This window comes from Panthera pardus, unplaced genomic scaffold (genome assembly GCF_024362965.1).
Source record: "Panthera pardus isolate Hobbes unplaced genomic scaffold, ASM2436296v1 HiC_scaffold_18, whole genome shotgun sequence".
In the NCBI taxonomy this organism is placed as follows: Eukaryota; Metazoa; Chordata; class Mammalia; order Carnivora; family Felidae; genus Panthera; species Panthera pardus.
The window spans coordinates 13887320-13910347 of NW_026526743.1; the positions used below are offsets into that span (position 1 = coordinate 13887320).

The following is a 23028-nucleotide window of genomic DNA, read 5'->3' on the forward strand; positions in this document are numbered from 1 at the left end:
GGGCATTAAGGAATCTACTCTTGAAATCATTGTTGCACTATATGCTAACTAATTTGAATTAAATTAAAAACAAATTACAATTAGAAATGAAAAAAAATTTTTAAAGGAGAGAGAAAGAAAGGGGCTGATAGCCAGGCAGAGACACAGAGAGAGGTGAGGATAGAAAACAATTTGAAAAAATAATGGCTGAAAAAAGTTCCAAATTTGGCAAAAATGTAAAAAACACAGATCTAAGAATCTTAACTAAACTCAAGCGTGCACGCGCGCGTGCACACACACACACACACACACACACACCAAACTTATTACAGGAAAAAAAAAACTACCCAAGACATGTCATAATCAAATTTCTCAGAACTAGTGTTAAAAAGAAAATCTTGGGGTCCTGGGTGGCTCAATCAGTTAAGTGTCTCGCCCTTGATCTCAAGTCATAAGTTCAAGCCCCTGTGTAAGGCTCCATGCTGGGCATGGCGTCTTCTTAAAAAAAAAAAAAAAAAGAAAAGAAAAAAAGAAAATGTTAAGGCAGGCACAGAAGAAAGACACATGATGTAGAAAGCAATAAAGTGGGCATCAGATTTCTCATCAGACACAGTACAGCTAAGAAAACACTGGAGCCACATCTTAAAATCCGACGTGGCAAACCTCTAAATCTAGAATTCTACATCCAGCTAAAAATCTTCTATAAACAAAGACAAGACACAGGTGTTTTCAGATACACCAACGTTAAGGAATTCCTCACCAGCAGCCCTATACCCCCAGAAATGTGAAAGGGAGTCCCCCAGGCAGAAGGAAAATGGTATCAAATGGAAATATAGGGATCTACACCAAAGAATGAAGAACCTGGACATGTAATTGTATAGGCAATAGGTAAGATTTTCCCCCCAACTATCTAAATCTTTTAAAAAGATATTTGAATGTTTAAATAAGATAGTCACAATGTAGTGTGAGGCTTACAGCATATGTAAAAATAATCCATGTGAAAACAGTAGCCCAGAGCTCCAGAATATTTTATGGGCAGGTTCTTATGAGATATGTGACGTGACATAATACTACCTGAAGAGAGACTACGATAAGGTAAGGATGTATTCTGTGAACACTAAAGCAACCACAAAGATAAATCAAACAGTTGAAGCCAGTAAGCCAGTGAAGGAGATTAAAGGGGATTTGTTAAAAAAACAAAACAAAAAGCACAAAAAAACCCCAAAACACATTAAGTTCAAGATGTATGCTGTCAACCACAAAAGTAAGCTAGCAGACAAAATGGAATTATGGAGACTATGTGATCCCAAAGAAGTCTGAAAAAGAAGAAAGAGAATGAAGAGCAAACAGATACCAGACTGAACACCGAGAAACATCTCGGATCATATTCAGTGCAGACGGTTGGAACACCCAAATGAAAAGGTCTGGGAATGGAGGGAAACAAAAGCAAGACTTAACAATATGCCGCCCACAAGAAACATACTTGAGATGCAAAGACACAAGTAAATTAAAAGGGAAGGATGGGGGTGGGGGGAAGGCACCGTAGCAATGCTAATCAGAAGAAATCTCAAAAGGACTAATATTAGTATCAGAAGAATCAGATTTCTGAGAAAAGAATCTTACCAGGGATAGAGAAAGCTATTTCATGATGATAAAAGTCAATTCATCAAGAAGACTGACAGTCCCAAAGGTGTATACGCTTGAAAACTGAGCTTTAAAATGCATTCAGCAAAAACAAACAGAACTGCAAGGGGACACAGGCAAATCTCAGTTATACTCAGAGATGGGATTACCCCTCTTTTAATAACTGATAGAACAAAGGGGGTGGGAATTCAGCAAGGATATAGTAGCAGAGAACAGCACTACCAACCACTTTACCTGAGTGACATTTATTGCACACTGAACCCTGCAAGGGCAGAACACATTGCTTCCATGTCTTGGCTCTTGTAAATGATGCTGCAATCGGCAATATGTTTGTGTGTGTGTGTGTGTGTGTGTGTGTGTGTGGTGCGCGCGCACGCTTGCCCAGGCAGATATCTTTTTGAGTCAATGTTTTCTTTAGATAAATGCCCAGAATTGCAATTGCTGGACCCTATGGTTCATCTATCTATGTATCTTTCTATCATCTGTCTACGTATGTATCTATGTATCTATCTATGTGAGGCGAAGGCGGGGGGGGGGGGGGTGGGGGGGGTGGGGGGGGGTCGGGGGGGCGGGGTTGGCGGGGAGAGGCAGAGGGAGAGAGAGAGTCCCAAGCAGGCTCCTTGCCCAGAGCGGAGCCCAACACAGGGCTCGATCCCATAACCCTGGGATCATGACCTGAGCCGAAATCAAGAGTTAGATGCTCAACCAACTGAGCCAACCAGGTGCCCGGGGAATTTCTATTTGTAATTTTTGGAGGGACCTACCTACTATTTTCCACAGTGGCTGCACCAGCTTACAATCCCACCAACAGTGCACGAGCGTTCCCTTTTCTCCACATCCTCGCCAACACCTATGTTTCTTGTCTTTTTAATAACAGCCATTCTAACAGGTGTGAAGTGATGTCTCATTGTGGTTTTGACTGGCATTTCCCTGATGATGAATGATGTTGAACACATTTTCACGTAATTTGGCATCCTTATCATTGGCCAAGTGATTGCAACATTGGCCTATTTATATAGTCCAGGATAATCTCCCCATTTGACAATCCTTCATTTAATCCCATCTCCAAAATCTCTTCTACCATTTTAGGTAACACTCACAGGATATGGGGATTAGGACAAGGACATATTTGAGAGGCCACTATTCAGTTTACCCAGAATGCAAAATAATGAATACCTGGTGGAAAGAAGGTAGGCAAAAGAGAGTGTATACCATATGATTCTACTTAACAGAAAATTTACAAAGTGCAAGCTAATCTCTAGAGACAAACAGCAGATCAGTGGTTGCCTGGGAAGGGGATTAAAAATGGGGGAGGGAGAGGAGTGCCTGGGTGGCTCAGTTGGGTGAGCATTGGACTCTTGATCTTGGCTCAGGTCATGATCTCACAGTTCGTGAGTTTGAGCCCCATGTCGGGCTCTGCACTGTGTCACCACGGAGCCTGCTTGGGACTCTCTCTCTCTCTCTCTGCCCCTCCCCTACTCCTGCTCTTTCTCTCTCAAAATAGATAAATAAACATTAAACAAACAACCAAAACCCCCAACTTTTCCACAGCTGGCAGCCCCACTTGTGCCCCCTGCAGACTCTGTCCCCATGTTTCTGTATCTCTGCCTCTCTCTTGCTCTTCTGTTCTCTTGCTGTTTCTTTTGTTCCCTCCCTTCCTCTGCCTCCATCCCTACACTATATTCCTTGTCTATTTCTTGGCTTCTCCCTGTCCTGCCTCTGACTCTCAGCATATCTTTTTTTGTAATCTGGTGTGTATTTCACACTTACACAACACCTTGATTGGGACCTTGACTTTTCTTCAGAAATACTTAATCTGTGTTTAGATTTCATGAAATTTGTAACTGAAAAACTAGGTTCACATACCCAAGTTGCTCCAAATGTACTTGTAAGTTTTCTAATCACTGAAGTGAGTATCAATTCTAACTAAAATTAAGTTTCACATTTTCTGCTGGCCATGTTTCGAGTGCTTAATAGTTGCATGTGGCAAGTGGCTACCATATTGAATGATGCAGCTCTAACCTGCCGTTGTGTCTCTCGGTAAAACTGTCCACCTCTCTCTGCCTCACTCTCCCCATTTATAAAGTGGGGATGACAACCGTACCTACCTTAAAGGGTGAGGATTGAGTGATTTACTCTGTGTAAAACACTTTATGGCTCTCCTTCAGTGATACCCGGGGCTCGAATGGGGCCATGGCTCAGTGCCAGATACACAGCACAGCAGGGGCCAGGTCCTGGGTCAGGAAATGGGGGCATCTCTCCCACATCAACGAAGTTAGGGCTCCACCCGTGAATTCAAGATATCGGGACTATCAGTCCTTTTCTCCTGGATCGGAAGGGTATGATTCAACCTCTGAGGCCAGGGTCCTGCAGCCTGCAAAGGGTTTGTCCAATATTGCAAGATAGACGTCCCCTCGTGTCCCTCCGGTCTCTTTTGAGGGAGAGAGTGACAGAATGAGGTGGAAAGCCAGGCCCAGGGCACGACAGGTGGATGTGGCCACATTCATTTACATCCTGGGCAAATCTGGACTGAGCCTGCCGGAGGCCCAAAGGCCCAGCGTGATGATGGAGACACACATGAGCCCAGAGGACATCAATCAAAATGCACCCAGTCCCTGCAATACTGGAGCTGAGAGTCTAAAGTCAGAAACAGAGACACCAAGATAGTGAGAGATGGCAAGAGATAGAGTCACCTAAGACTGTTCCAGAGGGTCAGAGAAATGTCCTGCACTGTAAGGGCAGAGCCCGAGGCGGGGACAGAAGTGCCAGGCACTGCTCAGAGCAATCAGAGAGCCAGGGGTAGGCGTGGGCGTGGGGAGGGACCTGAAAGCTGCACCCGCCAGGCCTCCGTCTCTATCCCTCTCTCTCTCTCTCTCTCTCTGAGTCTCTCCAGTTCTGTGCCTCTCCCCTCCTCCTGTCGTCATCATCACTCTCATCAGTGGCTGTCACTGGGGGGGGGTTGACGGGGGGGAATAGGGGGGTGGAGGTAGACACCGGGCACCTAAAAGTCCCACACAGACAGGGACCAGGAGACGCACAAACAACGCAGGCACACCCAGACTCACGCACGGAGACGTGCACCCAGATGCACACAGCCTTTCCCAAATGAATCCACACAAATACATGTAAGCCCCCACACATGCAAAAACATATACGCAACCTCATGCAGACGCATACACAGAAACAGACCAGCACGTTCACGTGAATACAAACACCACTCTGCATATAAACTCCTTCCAGCACACGCACAGACGCAAGCAGGCTTAGGGAAACGTACGCAAGCGCGAGCACGTCAAGGCGAACGCGCATGCTCACCCAGAGCCGCAAAGCAAATACACAATGTGTGCACCAGGCACGTGCACTCTTGTGGACTTTGGAATCGCTACCACCTGGTCTCTGACAACATGTACAGGGTTGTGTGAGCCGGAAGAATGGGACGTCCCATACTTGAAAAAGCACATCACTCTTTCAAGTTCACACTCCTGGACATGATGAGAAGGGAGGCGGGGAATGAATACAGTTACATAACTGGGTGGGGCAGCCAGCTCAGGATAAAAAGCCCAGATCAATCAAGGCTGAAGTTGGGACAAAGACAGTTGGGTCTGGCCATGGAGCTCAGTGTCGTTCTCCTTCTTGCTGTCCTCACGGGACTCCTGCTTCTGCTGGCCAGGGGCCACCCGAAGGCCCATGGCCGCCTCCCGCCAGGCCCCCGTCCTCTGGCCTTCTTGGGGAATATTCTGCAGATGGACAGAAGTGGCTTACTCAAATCCTTCCTGAGGGTGAGATGCCGATGCATGGGCTCTGAGGGTGTCTCCCTGCCCCTGGGTCTGGGGATCACTCCCCAGAAGGAGTGAAGGCATCCTTTCAGGCTCCGGGGGTGGGGTGTATGAAGGTGGCGAAGAAGGTGCATGGAGGTGAAGCATGGTAGCTGGTGGTCAGATGGTCAGAGGCGTCCCTGCTCAGTTGAAGTGTGTGGGCACTGGCCCCGGAGTGGGTGGGTGGGCACGCGGAGGCGTCTGGGCGCAAGCCATGGGTATAGAATTTCATACTCTTCTGCCACCGCCTATGGAGTCTCTGGCGCCTGCCCAGCCCTGGAAGAGAGAGAAGGGGCAGAGTCACCAACTGTAAGTTTCTCCTCTGGCAAGAAAAGAGAGCAGCAATTGGCCCAGGTGGATGCCAGGAGGAGAAGGAAGACGGGAGGAAGCACAAGGTTCTTACCAATAACGGTCACAAACAAATGTGCAGTAATGGCTGACACTGGAGTGTTTACCAGGCTCTTTATCACCGCTTTCCACGCCTGATTTTACATGTGATTATCAATTTATTTATGAATAATGTAATCTACACCGGTGCACCCTCTTGGCAACAGAAGAACTGGGTCACCGACATAACTGCCAGCTTACATACCCCAAGGCCACCACACTCCTGAATCTTGGGTTTGTCATCCCTTTGCTTTTAAGAGAGAGAATTTTCCCACAAGTGGAGGGATGGGTATGCATAGGCCCCGAGTACTTTTTACTTCAGTGCCTCCCAGGGCACCACGTTTTTCTGTAAACTGCTGGGCTTGATTTCTTTGCTCAGATTTACATGGCTAGGATTTATCTGTATCCCCGTGGGAATTCATCAGGTCTGGCTTACCACACGCCTGCGGGGGAGGTGAGGTGCTATCCTTATCTCACAGGTATGGACCGTGAGGCTCAGCCTGGGGAAGACACTTGTCCTCAGTCACACAGCTGGGACTTCATGGAGGGAAAGCTGGGGTCTGGCACAGAGGTGTCCTCATCTCCAATGCCCTCCTAGGCCAAAGCTACCTAATGATTTGGGGATCACAAATCCTTTGAGAATTTGGTTAAGCTGTGGGCTCTCTCCCTTCCAAATGTCCACAAAGATTTTTACATAAAATTTTGAGAGTTCCAGACCCCCTAAAGTTCTTCCATGCAACCTCCAGGATTCTTTAGGGGTCCATGATCCTCCATTATTATTGCATCTTTGGAGACAGGAAGGGAGAGAATGGACTAAGGGGTGTCACGATGGGACAGGTCGGAGAAGGTGGCCCCGCTCCTCCTCCATTCCCTAGTATGCTCCCAGATCTTTCTAGAGTCAGACAGATTTGGATTTTGTGTTCCAGAGTCAACTCTTACTCATTGAGTCTCAGTTTCCTCCTCTGTTAAAATGAGATGGTGGTAAGAATGTGTGTCTCATAACATTAATGAGGACTGGGTGGCATACTGCATAGAGAGCCTGGTGTATAGTAAGTGCTCATTAAATGGCAGCTCTTTTGATCCATTCATTCAAAGGTCATTTACAGGGCACCTTCTGTGTCCTGGGAACATTCTACACATTGATGATGTGGCTTTAGACAAGGCATACAAGTTAAGCAAATTAGGAAATACTAGGTAGACAAGAGCTATGATTAAAAGAAAGCCAGGTGCTATTTTAGAAAGTGGTGGAGCTACTTTAGATTGAATAGTGGGGGAGAGGCTCAGTCTCGCTGTGTCTGTGAGCAGACACCCTGCAAGATGCAGGAGCAAAGCACCATAGAGAGGCAGGTGTCAGTGCAAGAACACTGAAGCGAGAGCAAGCTCGGCATGTTTGGGGGAAAACATGGAGGCTGGATCTGAAGGAGGGAAGGGGCGAGGGGGAGGACAAGCAGAGGGGTGACGCAGCCACCTCATGCAGGGCGATGTGGATCAAGGTGGAGACCTCAGATCTTACCCTCAGTGCAGTGGGGGGCATTGGAGGGTTTGGAGCCAGTTAGGGGTATTAATTAATTTACATTTTCATAGGGAATACTCTGGCTTCAGACTGGGGTGAGGTGGGTGGCCAACTGATTATAGGAGGATGGGAATGGCAGTAGGGAGACCATAAGGAGGCTCTGCAGAGATCAGTGGGAGAGATTTTGCAGTAAACTTAATCTTTTCATGATTTTAAGTCAATTTTTAGTGAGGCTTAACATGACCCCTAAAAGTGCACAAGTTGTAAACGTTCAGCTCAATGAATTCTCTCAAGCGGACATACTCATGTAATTGACATATAGGTAAATAACAACACGTCCTGTCCCCAGAAACCACCCTCCAGTCCCCTTCCAGTCACCACCCTCTCACTATCTTGACTTCATAGAAATAGAGTTAGGACATATGGCACTTTTGTGTCTGGTTGATTTCACTCAACACTACGCCTGTGAGGTTCATTCAAGTCTTGGCTGTAGCACGGGTTCTTTTTCATTGCTGCATAATTATTCCATGGCATGACTATATCGCCATATATTTATTCTCTATCAGTGTTGCTGAGAATTTTATTTGAAAAACTTCAATGGGCGCCTGGGTGGCTCAGTCCGTTAGGCTTCCGACTTCGGCTCAGGTCATGATCTCGCGGTTTGTGGGTTCAAACCCCGCATCGGGCTCTGTGCCGACCACTCAGAGCCTGGAGTCTGCTTCGGATTCTGTGTCTCCTTCTCTCTCTGCTCCTCCCCTCTTCACGCTCTGTCTCTCTCTCTCAAAAACAAGTAAACATTAAATTTTTTTTAAAAAACCTTCAGCGAATCAGGTTGTTGGTATTTTGGTGAACCTACATACACATTTTGGTTGGGCGTGCATCTGGGAGTGAAGTTAATGAGTCGTTGAATATACATGTGTTTAGCTTCAGTAAATACCACGGAGCAGTTTTGCAAATGCCTGTGCTGATGTTATGTCACAATCATCCCCGAAGCCGTTGTTTTCTCTTCATGTCTACCAAGCAGTTTAGGGTAGTTCCCTGGGGACATTGTCAGGAGGCAGACAGCAGGTTGACGCTGGGTCACAGGAAGGATGACCCTTCAGTTTCAATGCTGGGGAGATTTGGTTCGACTCAAGGGTATAGGCAGAAGTAAGAGATATTTAACCATCTGTACTGCTTAGGGCACCAACCATGCAGACTCTGTCTGGGTCATGGGTTAATCCTTTAGTTGCTGGGTCCTGGGAAGGGGAAGGCACCCTGGGGTGGAGGGTCTTGGGGTACTCAGTAGCTAATTGCCAATCTATACATGAGTGTGTTTATGGTTTAACAACTGGGATGGCCACATGGGTGCACATTGGCTAACAGTAACCTTGGGCGTGGATATGCTTCACAGCTCCGAGAGAAATACGGGGATGTCTTCACGGTGTACCTGGGGCCAAGGCCTGTGGTCATGCTGTGTGGGATAGAGGCCATACGGGAGGCCCTGGTGGACCAAGCTGAGGCCTTCTCTGGCCGGGGGAGAGTGTCTGCTGTAGAACAAATCTTTCAAGGCTATGGTAAGGACCTCAAAGACACCTGGAGGGGAATGATGGAAGATGGAAATTGGGGAGGGTGAGTCTGGGAAGGGGGGATAAGAGGCGCAGAGGAGCCCGGAGTCCCCTTCCAACCCTCTTGGCAATCCATGCCTTCCCTACACCTGCAGGTGTGATCTTTGCCAACGGGGAACGCTGGAAGCTCCTTCGGCGATTCTCTCTGGCCACCATGAAGAACTTCGGGATGGGGAAGCGGAGTATAGAGGAGAGGATTCAGGAGGAGTCTCAGTGTGTGGTAGAGGAACTGCGGAAAACCCAGGGTGAGTCCCCGGGGAATGGGTATGCTGGGTGCGTGGCAACAGAAAGACTGAGGTGTATCTGTGGGCAGAGAAAGAGAGGCAGAGATAGAGAATGACCCTGAGAGACCATCCAGCAGAGGGACAGACAGAGATGGGTAGGAATGGAACACAGGGAGCCAGAAGAGATGTGGGGTGTATAGTGTCGAGAGTAACTCAAGGACATAAACTTGGTTATGTATTAGCACGCTATTTACTTGGGTTCAGGGAGACCAACCCATGGGTGAATTGTATCTGCAAGGGCAAAAATAACACTTACATAAAAGCAGGCAAAGAGAGAAAGGGGAAAACGATAGACACTTTGAAAATGCCAAAGTGGGTTTTTATTCTTCTTGAGTGGACTATTGACAAGCTGTCAGCGAGCAAGATGGGCAGCTGGGGCGTCCTGCCCTCAGGCAGCTGGGATGGGCTGTCAAAGAAGCACTTCTGAGGGGGGCCTGGGTTGCTCAGCCGGTGAAGCATCTGACTCTTGATTTCGGCTCAGGTCATGATCTTACGGTTTGTGAGTTTGAGCCCTGTGTCCGTCTCTGCGCTGACAGCACAGATTCTCTCTCTTTCCCCCTCTCTCTTTGCCTCTCCCCCACTCATTCTCTCTCTTTCTCTCTCAAAATAAATAAATAGACTTAAAAAAAGAGAGAAGCACTTCTACTTACTTTTGGATTCTCCATATAAGGGTGTTTATGAGACATAAAGATGACAGGGTCCTTTCGTAAGAGATTTTGAGACGTAAATGTACAGGCTGGGAGGGAGAGGCAGAGGCAGAGACATAGGGGGTAATAGAGGACTAGGGGCAGCAGACCATGAAGACAGACTCAGGTGGAAAAAGAGGGACTCAGATGGAGAGAGATAGGGAAGGGAAAAGAGACACAGATGGAGAGATGAAGACAAAGAGAGAGACTGGAAGAGACCGGGAGAAGCAAAAAGAAACCAAGGCAGACAGAAACCAAGGTAGAGAAAATGAGACTGACAGACAACCTCAGGAAAGGGTGTGCAGGGGAGCAAGAGAAGATGGACAGGTGAGACCCGCAGAGAGAGGCTGATGCCATGACACTTCTGGGTGGGTGCACAGTCCCTGCTCCCCTCCCATCCAGGGAGGTCAGGATGTATACAGACATCGGCTGTCAAGTGCAGAACGATTCCATGGAGACCAAAAGCCCTGGAGGTGGAGAGAAGAGATGAAGGGAGGGGATGACAGACAAGGGACAGGGAGAGCAGAGCTTTTCAACTTGCGCATGTGATTGACTGAACACCAGCCCTGCACCCATCTGCCCCTGGGACTTAAGTACCTGCCCCCAGGGTCAGAGCTGAGGCCTGAGAGGGACCCACCACACAGCCTCCATAGCTTGATGACCCTGCAGACAATAGCAGAACGGCACTTTCCCCCCAGGGTTGTGGTGGGAATTTAGTAAAATAATACATGAAGTGCTTAGAACAGGACCTGGCTGGCCCATCATCTGGGCTAGTGAATGTTAGCAGTTCCTGCTCCTGCTTCTTTGTCACCACTGAGCCAGGGAGGGCAGTCACATGGAGATGGGGCAGTGGTCAAGTGCTCCCAAGGCCTTTGTTTGAGTCCGTGTCCCATGACCTGTGCCTCCTCCTCCTAGGAGCCTTCCAGGACCCCACCTTCCTTTTCCACTCCATGACTGCCAACATCATCTGCACCATTGTCTTTGGAACACGCTTTAGCTACAAAGATCCCAAGTTCCTGCGGTTGCTGGACTTGTTCTACCAGAACTTCACGCTCCTCAGCTCCTTCTCCAGCCAGGTCAGGGAGCTGGTGTGGGAGGCTGGTGTGTGAGGTGGATGTCTAGGGCACAGGGAAAGGGGTGATCTGCTTTGGTGTCCCAGAAATACAGCTTTGGGCTGGAAGGGGGGCACAGACAGCAGGGAGGGACAGGGACACTGAGCAGTAGAGGGCGGGAGGGACGGGAGACAGGGATGGGGAGCCTAGGATGAGGAGACAGAGATGGAGAGTCAGAGAGTCAGCAAGAGAGACCAAGACATGAGGGTTTGGAAGAGGAGAGAGAAGGACAGGGCGAAAGCGACGAGGAAGAGCAGAGATCAGAGACTCTGAGAGGCAGAGTGGAAGAGACAGAGGGAGAGAACAGGACTCAGACTGTCAGGCTGTCTATTCTTCTGTTCCTGATTCCTGCAAATCTTCACCTCTGTCTTTGGCAAATCTCCTCAATTGAAGAAATTCAAGGATACGTGAAAATAAGGGACCACATTTCTTCATTTTCCCCATTTCCCCGCCCACTTTTGGTCTTTGTAAAAATATCTCCCAGATTATAAAGTAATATGCTTCTCTTTTAAAACAAAATAGTGTGGTTTCTCTTTCTCAACCAATCTGGAAATACCCCGATTGTACATTAAGTTTAAAAAATTAAACTGCAGAACAGTATGCCTCATTATGGTTCGTACCCAGGAGTGTATGTCAGATTTGTGTGTAGGACTGTTCCTAATGGTTAGTCACAAACTCCCATGACCTCCTGCTAGACAGTCTGATCCAAAAAGCTAGGATGGGGCCCAGAGTGAATATTTGCAACAGGTGCAGCAGGTGATTTCACTTTTCTCTTCCCACAGAAAACCACAGGGAGAGAAAAATCTAGAACGAGATTGACTAGAGAGTTATCAATGGTTATCGCTAAAAATTAAGAAAGATTGGGGTGCCTGGGTGGCTCCATTGGTTAAGTGTCCAGCTTTGGCTCAGGTCATGATCTCTCAGTTCAAGTGTTCGAGCCCCGCATCGGGCTCCGTGCTGACAGCTCGGAGTCTGGAGCCTGCTTTGGATTCTGTGTCTCCCTCTCTCTGCTCCTCCCCTACTCATGCTGGTGTGCTCTCTCTGTGTCTCTCAGAAATAAAGAAACTTAAAAAAATTTTTTTTAATTAGCAAAGAATTTTGCATTGCCCTCTCTGTTTCCACCTTTTTTTATTTGCAATTATTTGCAACAGGTAGGTATTACATTAATCCTAGACAATCCAGTAGAAATATGTTCCAAAATAAATAGTCTTAAGCAGGCAGTAGGCTCATCTTGTGTATGCATCACGGTATCAATGTTTGGTGCAACAAAGGAGATGTGAGGGGTGGAAAGAGTCAGAGAGGTCTGAGCCAAACAGATCCACTGGGCGAGGTAGGCAATAGAAGCACAGAGAGCCAACCACCTGGCTGACTCAGTCAGTAGACCAGGCGACTCCTGATCTCAGGGTCGTGAGTTCGAGCTCCACACTGGGTGTAGAGATGATTTAAAAGAAAAAAGTAGCTGCAGAGAGACAAGTGAGAAGAGACACACATGGGTAAGGAGAGGCGCCAAGGAGAGAGGTGTGGCAGCAACCAAAACAGGACTCGAGGATGAGGGAGGAAGAGACAGAAGGAGAAAACTGGGAGAACAACAGATCAAAGGAGACTTAGAATCAGTGAGTGAGAGGCAGAGACAGAAACAGAGAGGCAGAGCAAGATGAGATTCTGCCCTACCCAGGCCCCAGGAGGGCTCCCCTCCCTGTGACTCCCTGGCTCCACCCCAGGAGGACCTCACAGCCCCTTCTCTGCTGCAGGTGTTGGAGCTTTTCTACAACTTCTTGAAGTACTTTCCAGGTACACACAGGCAAATCTACAAAAACGTGCAGGAAATCATAGCCTTCATTGAGGACGCTGTGGAGAAGCACCGTGAAACCCTGGACCCCAGCACCCCTCGGGACTTCATGGATGCCTACCTGATCCGCATGGACAAAGTGGGGGTTGGCGGAGGGGAACAGGAGGGGGCAGGGAGGGAGGAAAAGATGGCGGCGAAGAGAAGAAGGGTGGGGAAAGGGGGAAGGGAGTGGGGAAGAGGGGAGGGAGATGGGAAAGGGAGGAGAGACTCAGGAACCAACTGAGGGGAAGAGGAAAAAAGGGGAAAGTTGGGAGGAGAGAGGGAGAGAGATACAGGGGGTGTGAGACCCAGCAGCAGGGGAGGGCGCCCCCAGGCAAGAGCGTGCAGCAAAGCCCACCCCCCCCTCCCCTGACACGCCCCCTACCGCTCGGATTCAGGAGAAGTCCGACCCCAACAGCGAATTCCACCATCGGAACCTCATCTGCACGGTGCTCTCCCTCTTCTTCGCCGGCACGGAGATCACCAGCAGCACGCTCCGCTATGGTTTCCAGCTCATGCTCAAGTACCCTCATGTCACAGGTGGGTGGGCGGGGACTACCGATCGAGGCAGGGGGCGGGGGCTTCTCACCCCTTTGGGAGCTGCAAAAGTGCAGCTGGGATCCTTCCTGAATGAGGGAGGAAGTGTTCACCTCCTATATATACCAGGAGCGCTGCAGGTTTTGAATGAGCCCCTGACTAAGGCAGCCCCGCCGGTGGATGGATGAACAATCTGTCGGTGTGTTCTCCCATCATGTAAAGGCAGACTCCTCTCTCTGCCCACCCATCCATCCATTTGTCTATCCTTTTATTTGTTACCTGTATTGATTACCTTATACTCAGATTCTTTCACCTATGATTGATTCAAGGACCTAGGCTTTCATTATTTATTTGGATTAATTGATTCAATTGTTGATCTTTTGAAACAGGGATTAATGAATGAAGTACTTGTCATTGATTCATTGGCTCGTTTGTCCATGCATGCATCCATCTGCCCTATGAACTAGATTTCATTCCTTAATTCTTCCATCGGTCTTTCAATCCACCCTTCATCCATTTATTATGCATTTAATTCAGTTAATTCATCACTGATTATTTATCTGTCATTCAGTCCCTCCATCTACTTGTTCCTTTTTATACCTATTTTATTTTATCTATTTTTATACCTATTTCATCACTTTTTGATACCTGTTATTTCACTAATTTATTTATTTATTTATTGCTCTATAGATCTAGTCATCCATTCATTTATGCAATTGATTTACTGGTTAATCAGGTTCACTTATTTGTCTGTGGGCCATTTATTAATTAATGACCCAATAACTCATATATTGATTGGTAAACAAATACACACATCCATTCACTAATGTTCTTCCATTCATCACTCTTTTCATTCATAAGTCGACTGGCTTATGTATTCATTTATCCAGGTGTTTGTGGGTTAATCTATTGATCTATTTCATGGTTATATTCCTGACACCTAGCCCAGTGTTTCATCTATAATACACACACAATAAATATTAGGTCATTTTCTACTCTTTTTGTTTTTTTTTTTCTTTCCAACGTTTTTTTTTTTTTTTTTTTTTTTTATTTTTGGGACAGAGAGAGACAGAGCATGAACGGGGGAGGGGCAGAGAGAGAGGGAGACACAGAATCGGAAACAGGCTCCAGGCTCCGAGCCATCAGCCCAGAGCCTGACGCGGGGCTCGAACTCACGGGCCGCGAGATCGTGACCTGGCTGAAGTCGGACGCTTAACCGACTGCGCCACCCAGGCGCCCCTCTACTCTTTTTGTTTTTAAAAATTTCAATGTTTATTTATTTTTGAGAGAGGAGGAGAGGGGAGAGGGTGAATGGGGGAGGAGCTGAGACCCAGGGGGACAAAAAATCCAAAGCAGGCTCTGTAATGACCGATGTGGGACTCAAACTCATGAGCCTTGAGATTAGGACCTGAGCCGAGGTCAGACATTTAACTGCTTAATAGACTGAGCCACCCAGGCTCCTCTCCAGTCTTTTTTAGAGGGAGAATTTTGACAGGTTTATAGCCTTGAGTTCTTAATGTGAAATTCTGTGCAAAATTGTGGTGTGTGTGTGTGTGCGCACGCACGTGAGTGTGTGTGTGTGTGTGTGTGTGTGTGTGTGTGTGTTTACCTGTGCCTGTGGGAAGAGAATTCATAACATTCAATAGATTTGAAAGGGTGAGAATTCTTGCTTCCCACCGCCCCCACCCCCCCTGGACTCCCCCTCTTCCAGGGTTGTTTGCTCTGAGGGGTGTCAATGACCTAATCCTTTATTACAGGTTTTTCCTGGCTCATTAGCCCACACAAAGCAGTGTCCCTGCTGAAATGTCTCTTTAAAATGAGGTTCCCTCAAACTGAGGGTTGATGGGGGGTGGGAGGGTGGGGAGGGTGGGTGATGGTTATTGAAGAGGGCACCTTTTGGGATGAGCACTGGGTGTTGTATGGAAACCAATTTGACAAAAAATTTCATATATTGGAAAAAATAAAATAAAATGAGGTTCCCTGGTCCCACTCTTCTGTACAGAGAGAGTCCACAAGGAGATTGACCAGGTGATTGGCCCACACCGCCTTCCATCCCTTGATGATCGAGCCAAAATGCCATACACTGACGCAGTCATCCATGAGATTCAGAGATTCAGTGACCTCTTCCCTATTGGCGCGCCGCACATGGTCACCAAAGACACTCACTTCAGAGGGTACTTCATGCCCAAGGTGAGGCCAGCTGGGCTCCCACATTTTTCCTGTGTGGGCATCCTGGGTTCTCTTAATCTCTGCACTTGACCTGTTTTTGGTTTTATCACTAGGGCCCTCTTGGTTTTTTGTTTGTCTGTTTGTTTTGTTTTATTTTGTTTTTAAGGGTGGGCTGAGGAAAGGAATGGCAGTATCTGTTGACCTTGTGACTCTCCCTCAGGGCACTGAAGTATATCCCCTCCTGCACTCTGCTCTCAATGACCCACATTACTTTGAAAAACCAGATGCCTTCAACCCTGACCACTTTCTGGATGCCAATGGGGCACTGAAGAAGAATGAAGCTTTTATCCCCTTCTCCATGGGTAAGCCAGGCCTGCACTCTCTTTCCCAGACACCAGAGTGAAAGGCCACTCTCTCTTTGAGACAGTCCAGGAGAGATCTTGGTTCATTGAGCAGCTACTATATGCCATTTGCTTTACCTTTAACCCACTTCATCTTCCCTGCAGCCCTAGACAGGGCTTAAGAAGACCACATCCCGGGGCACCTGGGTGGCTCAGTCGGTTAAGCGGCTGACTTCGGCTCAGGTCATGATCTCACGGTTCGTGGGTTCGAGCCCCGCATCAGGCTCTGTGCTGACGGCTCGGAGCCTGGAGCCTGCTTCGAATTCTGTGTCTCCCTCTCTCTTTCTCTGCCCCTCCCTCACTCACACTCTGTCTCTCTCTCTCTCTCTCTCTCAAAAATAAATAAACATTTAAAAAAAAAAAAAAAAGAAGACCACATCCCAAAGGCACATCTTGGTAAGCTGGACCTTGGGAAAGTATTTTAACGTCTCTACGCCTTGGTATAGAGATACAGCTTGGTATAAAATAGCTGGTGAGCACTACTCTGAGCTCAGTGCTCTATTGGGGGCTGAAGATGATGCACTGGGCAAGTCACATAGGGACACAGTCTCTGCCCTGGGAAATTTACAGCCCAGCAGGGGAGATGGGCATTTATCATTTGACCACAAAATAGTACCTAATTAAACTTAATTAATGCTTGCAATGTGCTTAGAACTGCTTGGCACAAAGTCGGTGCTCATGGATGTGATGATGATTATTATCAGTAATCATAACTGTGATAAATGCTGTGAAAGGGACTTTGGGAACACAAAGAGGAAATACTGACTACTCTTGGTGGTTCGGTGAGGAAAAGCTTTCCTCGAAGCACTGGCTTCTAAGCTAAGACCTCAGGGGTGAGTATCAATCAGCCACTAGGAAGTGTTCCAGGCAGAGGGAACAGCAAGTCAAAGCCTGAAGGTGGAGACAGCATCGCGTTTTTGAGAAACAAACCCAGGGAGCCTGGAGTGTGGATTCTAAAAGGGGAGAAGGGTGAAGATCTCAGCTGGAGGGCCTTGGAAGCTGGGGGGAGTTTGGGTTTATCTTGCTGGTACTGGGAGCCAGGAGTGGGTCTTGACATGCTCTGACCTGTCTCTTTCCCCGTTCTGCACTATGTGGCCCCGTCTTGAGAAAACCCCAGTGCCCAGAATCCTCATCCTTTGGGAGAAAGGAGGACCCCCGAACCAAGCCCTAGTCTTGAGTTCCATCAGTGACCCCAGTGACCCAGATCCCCTGGCTCTGCCCAGTGCTATGGCTTCCCTCATTTCATCTTAAGTGAGAGTTGGGGGACTTGTGGGATGGTGGGGTGGGGCCCATGATCCCATTCACTAGTCCTGTTCTAAGGTTAGAGAGAGAGGCAGAGATGTAGAGAGGGAAGGAGAGAGAGAGACAAAGAAAGAATGAGTGAGAAAAATGGAGAGAAGGACAAAGACAGACACAGAGAGAGATAATGACAGGGGACAAGTGACAGAGACTGAGTGCACAATGAGACAATACAGTGAGGAAGGGGAAACAAGAGAGAATAGGAGACAGAGAGAGAGAGGGGGAAGGAGGGAGAGAGTTTCAGATGGAATCAGATCCAAATGGACAGAGACAGGGAGCTTAAGGTTGAAGAAAGTGGGCAAAAGAGGAAGGAGACAGAGGAGCAATGTCTGATGGGAGGTCAATCAGAGCAAAAGACTGATGCAAGATTGCCAAGATGGAAAGAACGAAAACCAAGCCGAAAGATGTTAGGGCAACGGGATAGTGAAGGGTGTCCCAGTGGACAGTCCCAGGGATTGGGATTGGAAGAGAGGATGGGAGGGAGACAGTAGGAGTCAGGCTGTTCTGGAAAGAACTGGGTCACAGAACCAGTCACAGGAGAACCAGTCTAGAGCCCTGCTCTGAGTATCTCTAAGTCCATGTTACCTAACTTGTGATGTGCCAAAAAGATACAGACATTTCCCCCAGAGATGTCCACGTAGGCATAATGTCTGACACCTTGACTGGTCTAGGAAATATCTGAATGGCCTTGCCATGGTGGTCAGCTTGCAGATCAAGAGCCATTGAGGTGGGGTGCCTGGGTGGCTCGGTCAGTTCAGTGTGGGGCCTTAGCTCAGGTCATGATCCATCCTTGGTGAGTTTGAGCCCTGTGTCAGGCTCTGTGCTCAGAGCCGAGAGCCTGCTTCAGATTCTGTCTCCCTCTCTCTCTGCCCCACCCCCCTGCTCCCACTCTGTGTATTTGAGAGAGCTCTCTCAAAAATAAGTAAACATTAAAAAAGAAAGAGCCACTGAGGTAAAGGAGGCTTTCGGTGCCTCTTCCTGGGGTTCCTACTCCCTTTGTGTTTATTTCTCTTCAAGCCCATGCTTCATAACCTACTGGAGGCTCTCACACCTCTGAGAATCCAAGGAAGCAGACCCATTCACACTTCTTTTTATTCATTTATTTATTTTAATAGCACGTGAGCATGGGCTCCTGAGCAGGGTAGGGGCCGAGAGAGAGGGAGAGAGAAAATCCAAAGCAGGCTCCGTACTATTCATGCAGAGATCAAGACCTGGGAGCCAAAATCAAGAGTCAGACACTTAACCAACGGAGCCACCCAGGTGCCCCGCCCCATTCACAATTTTAAGTGTAGTTTGGTTTTTCCCCCAAACTTTTGAAGCCCGTGGCTCTCGGACTGAGATAAAATGACAACCCAGATATAGACAAACACACACAGTGCCAGATACACCCTCATGCTCCCAACCGCACACACTCCCCCCATGCGCTCCCTGCCCCCCAATCCTCCTCACACTCTCCCCCCACATACACTCCCCACACAACTCCCCTCCACACTCCCCTCCATACTCTCCCCACATGTTCCCCACACAACTCCCCTCTACATTCCCTCCACACACTCCTCCCACACACCCCCACACATACCTCCCGCCCCTCCCTTTCCTCCTTACACACTCCCCCCAACACACTGCCCACCCCCACCCCTCCTCACACCCTGGCCCTCCCCCACTCCCCACACAACTCCTCTTCACACTGACCCCCATACTCCCCGCACACTCTCCCCCCCCATATTCCCCTCCCATTCCCCCCTCCCCACTCCCCGCCAACACACTCTCTGCCCCCACCCCTCCCCACACCCCTGCCCAGCTCTCACACCACACGCTCCCCACACAACTGCCCTCCACATTCCCCCCACTTCCTCCACACACACACCCACACTCCCCCCCACACCCCCTACACTCCCTCCCACACAAACTGCCCACCACACATACATTCCCCACCACAGGCACACACACTCCCCACCAGACACACACTCCCCCCCCCCCCACCCCACACACACTTCTTACCACACACACCCAGAAACAAACACAAACAATATCTACACCTATAGTATCCTTAGTACAGGCCAGGTGCTAGTCTGAGAATTTTTACAAATATTAATTTCTTTACCTTCATAATAGTCCTTTGAAATAAGTACCATCCTCCTCATATTAGAGATGAAGGACATTAAAAATGTTGTCAGAAATGTGCACACACCTGCACATGTGGAGGCAGACACACACACACACACACACACACATACATCTAACCTGAAGTGAGTGTTTGTTCTCCAAGTGGCCACTGAAGCCTCTGGAAATCTCACAGAAGCTACAAACTCTCCTGGAGAAACGTGCAAGGCACCTCCACCCAAACGTTAGCCCCTGGTTTCAAAGGGCTCGGGACCCCCCTAAAACACTACCCTGGGTTGCAGGTTGAAGGCCAGTCCCATACAAATCTGTTGGTGATGGACACAGATGTCTGGGCTTTGGGATGTGACCGGGCAAGGGAGGTGCATCGGCTCTGTGCCCACACTGGTGATCTTCTGTGTTCACAGGGAAGCGCATTTGTCTTGGTGAGGGCATCGCCCACATGGAATTATTCCTCTTCTTCACCACCATCCTCCAGAACTTCTCTGTGGCCAGCCCTGTGGCCCCCGAGGACATCGACCTCACACCCCAGGAGAGTGGCATAGGAAGAGTGCCCCCAGTATACCAGATCAGCTTTCGGTCCCGCAGAGGGGACTGAGAGAAGGGCCTCAAAGGATCCCAGGATCAGGAAGTATTCCCAGCTCTGCAGAAGCCAGTTCCTTGACTGGCCCTGGGTCTTCCTGCTGTTGAGAGACCCACCACAAGCCAGTGTCTTCCCCCTCCTCAGTTGCTGCCTCTGTGGGAGAGTCCTTTCTGCAGCCTCATCTCAGACCATCACTCTGCAGCTCTTGCATAGACTCATGGAAGTGTTTTCCTTTCCTTTGTTAACAGAGTTCCCAGTGTGGTGTATATATAGAAGCTGGGGGCTAAGACGGGAGACTTGACTCAGATGCTCTTTGCATTTGTGCCTCCCAGGCCACGGCTTCCCCCAGGAACTTCTCCCTTCCTCAGAACAACCACAGTCTCCATTTAGCAACTGTTTGCGCTCCATGATCTGTGCATACGTGACCTCCCTGGAATCCTCCTTCCAGTAGTCCCATGGGGCAGATACAATGATCATGCCCATTTTACACATGAGTAAACAAAGGCTAGACAATGGCATCAGTTGTCTGAAGTCCTATCATATGGCTCGCAGTGGGGGAGCAAGATTCACACTCTCTCCCTGGCTCTCCACCTCAAATTCTTCACCTAGTCATACCCCCCCTCCAATATATTTTCAAATTACTGTGAAATTCATATAACATAAAACTAAGTGTTTTCACTTTTTAAAAATTTACTTAGAGAGGGAGGGAGAGAGAGAGAGAGAGAGAATGCAAGTGGGGGAGGAGCAGAGAGAGGGGGAGACAGAACCTGAAGGGGGCTGGAACTCACAGACCTCGAGGTCATGCATGACCTGAGTGAAAGTCAGGTGCTTAACCAACTGAGCCACCCAGGCACTCCAGAACTAAGTGTTTTAAAGTGCATGATTTGGTGGCATTGGCTCATTCACAATGTTGTGTAACCACCGCCACTTTCTAGTTCCAAACATTTTCATCACCCAGGAAGAAAACTCCGTACCCACTAGCAGTCACTCCCCATTCCCCCTCCCCCTCAGCTCCTGGCAACCACCAATCTGCTTTTGGTCTTTATGTATTTGCCTATTCCGTGTGATTCATGCAAATGGAATCATACAATACGTGCTCTTTTGTGTCCGGCTTCTTTCACTTGGCATAATATTTTGGGGTTCATCCACATTATAGACCATTGCTTGTACACTGCCATCCCCATTCTTACTGAATTTCCCTACTTCCGTCCCTCTATGCAAGGGCCTCCTCAGCCCCTTCAGCTGCATGTTTCTCCCCTGGTGCCTTGGATTCCCTGGTATTCCCCTTCAAATCCCCTGAGACTGAAACAAACATCCAAATCCTGACATCCCCTGGGAAGATGGTGATCCATGCCATCTTACATGAGACCCACTTATTGTCAGGTCACTAGGGATCCTTCTAGAAGATGAGAACTTCTTCGCCTCACAACAGGCCCAAGAAGGCAAATATTTGCTAAGGAATGAATGAATGAATGAATGAATGAATGAATGAATGGTTCAATCAGTCAGCCTCAAACCCGCCCAACATGGAGCTAGGCTTCCCCCATCAGACCTTATCTTTTTCTTCATTTCTCATTCTCTTCTGAGGCCCATAGCAAATCCTTCTTTCCAGCGATCTCAGGATGCCTCAGTTCGGTCTTCTAGCGATTTCCAATCCCTCATGATGCAATGCCACCCTCTAAGAAAATCAGCCAAGAGCCACCCTTGCAGTAGACCATCCTACACCAGGCTCTGCCAGCTGGCACCACCGCCCTTCCCTCAAGAAGGTACCCCAGGTTCAAGGGCATTGCCTGCTAAGATACCTCCGGCCAGCCAGGGGCCAATGGGAAGCCAGTTTGGGGATCCAATAGAGAGGCTAAACTTCCTGGCCTCTGCAGCACCTGCCATCTTTGGGTTCCCTGATGCCACTGGGGAGTTACCAAGAGCTGTGCTAAAGTAGATTTTTGGCACATCTGCCCCGACGATCACAGAAAAGAGAAGGTGACACACGACAGAGCAGCCTACCTTTTAAGAGGGACAGCAGGATGGAAGGAAGACATAGGCGGGACCATGGCAGTCACAGCCCCTTGCTGCTCTGGGGTCACCCGGCTTCTTGGAGTCAAGTCCCTCTGGGACTGTGGCCTCTGCCCTTCCTGGGGAACTTTTTGCAAATAAACCCCAAGGGCTTTCTCAAGTCCTTCCAGGCGGTGAGATGGGATGGGGAAAGCTGGTGGAAAGCTATCATCTCTCTATCTTATACTTTTTCTGGATCATTTGTGATCAATTACACACAACATGGCTCTTTACTCCTAAATCCTTCAGTGTGTATTTCCTAGGAACAGACATGTTCTCTGATATAGCTGCCATAGTGATCAACTTGAGTGAAGTTAACATTGGTACAATACTTTCATCTCTCCCGTTTGTATTCCAGTTTTGTCAATTTGAGAAGCAATTTGACAACTTTGAAAAGAAATGGCAGAGTATTTTCGTGGTCGGAGTGATTCCACACTCCAGAGACATCACCATAGTTAAAGGCACAGGCTCTGGAGCCAGACCTCAGAGGTTTGGTCCAGCCTCTGCACCCCATCAGCAAAGTGACCTTGGTGAGGTTATGTAACCTCTTGATGCCTCAGTTTGCCCAACAGTAAAAATGGGGATATTTCTAGCGATACGTAAGTGAAAATATCGATAACAGTGTTTGGGTTTTGCTTCAAAAGAATCCTGATTTTTGGGGGTGTGGAAGGAGATGGTCAAGAGCATAGATGAAACAAGATTAGCCATGAGTTGATTATTGCTGAAACCAGATGATGGATATATATTTTTTTAATGATTTAAAAAATTTTTTTAAACATTTATTTATTTTTGAGACACAGAGAGAGAGAGAGCATGAACAGGGGAGGGTCAGAGAAAGAGGGAGACACAGAATCTGAAACAGGCTCCAGGCTCTGAGCTGTCAGCACAGAGCCGGACGCGGGGCTTGAACCCACGGACCGCGAGATCATGACCTGAGCCGAAGTCGGACGCTTAACCGACTGAGCCACCCAGGCGCCCCAGATGATGGATATATTATATGTCTATCTTTGT

At 48.4% G+C, this 23028-nt stretch overlaps 1 protein-coding gene across 2 annotated transcripts; it reads left to right on the forward strand.

The window, feature by feature from the left end:
• Window positions 1-5096: 5096 nt before the first annotated feature.
• On the forward strand, window positions 5097-21062 carry LOC109261906 (cytochrome P450 2B11-like). 2 transcript variants are annotated; one of them, XM_053905896.1, is made up of 9 exons: window positions 5097-5402; window positions 8732-8894; window positions 9041-9190; window positions 10831-10991; window positions 12779-12955; window positions 13254-13395; window positions 15395-15582; window positions 15782-15923; window positions 19790-21062. In XM_053905896.1, the coding sequence occupies exons 1-9, from the start codon at window positions 5112-5114 to the stop codon at window positions 19978-19980; spliced, it is 1605 nt and encodes a 534-aa protein (XP_053761871.1). In that variant the 5' UTR covers window positions 5097-5111; the 3' UTR covers window positions 19981-21062. The 2 variants fall into 2 exon arrangements, with proteins under 2 accessions (XP_053761871.1, XP_053761870.1); XM_053905895.1 differs by having other exon boundaries at window positions 5140-5402; window positions 12779-12961.
• The last annotated feature ends 1966 nt before the right edge of the window (window positions 21063-23028 follow it).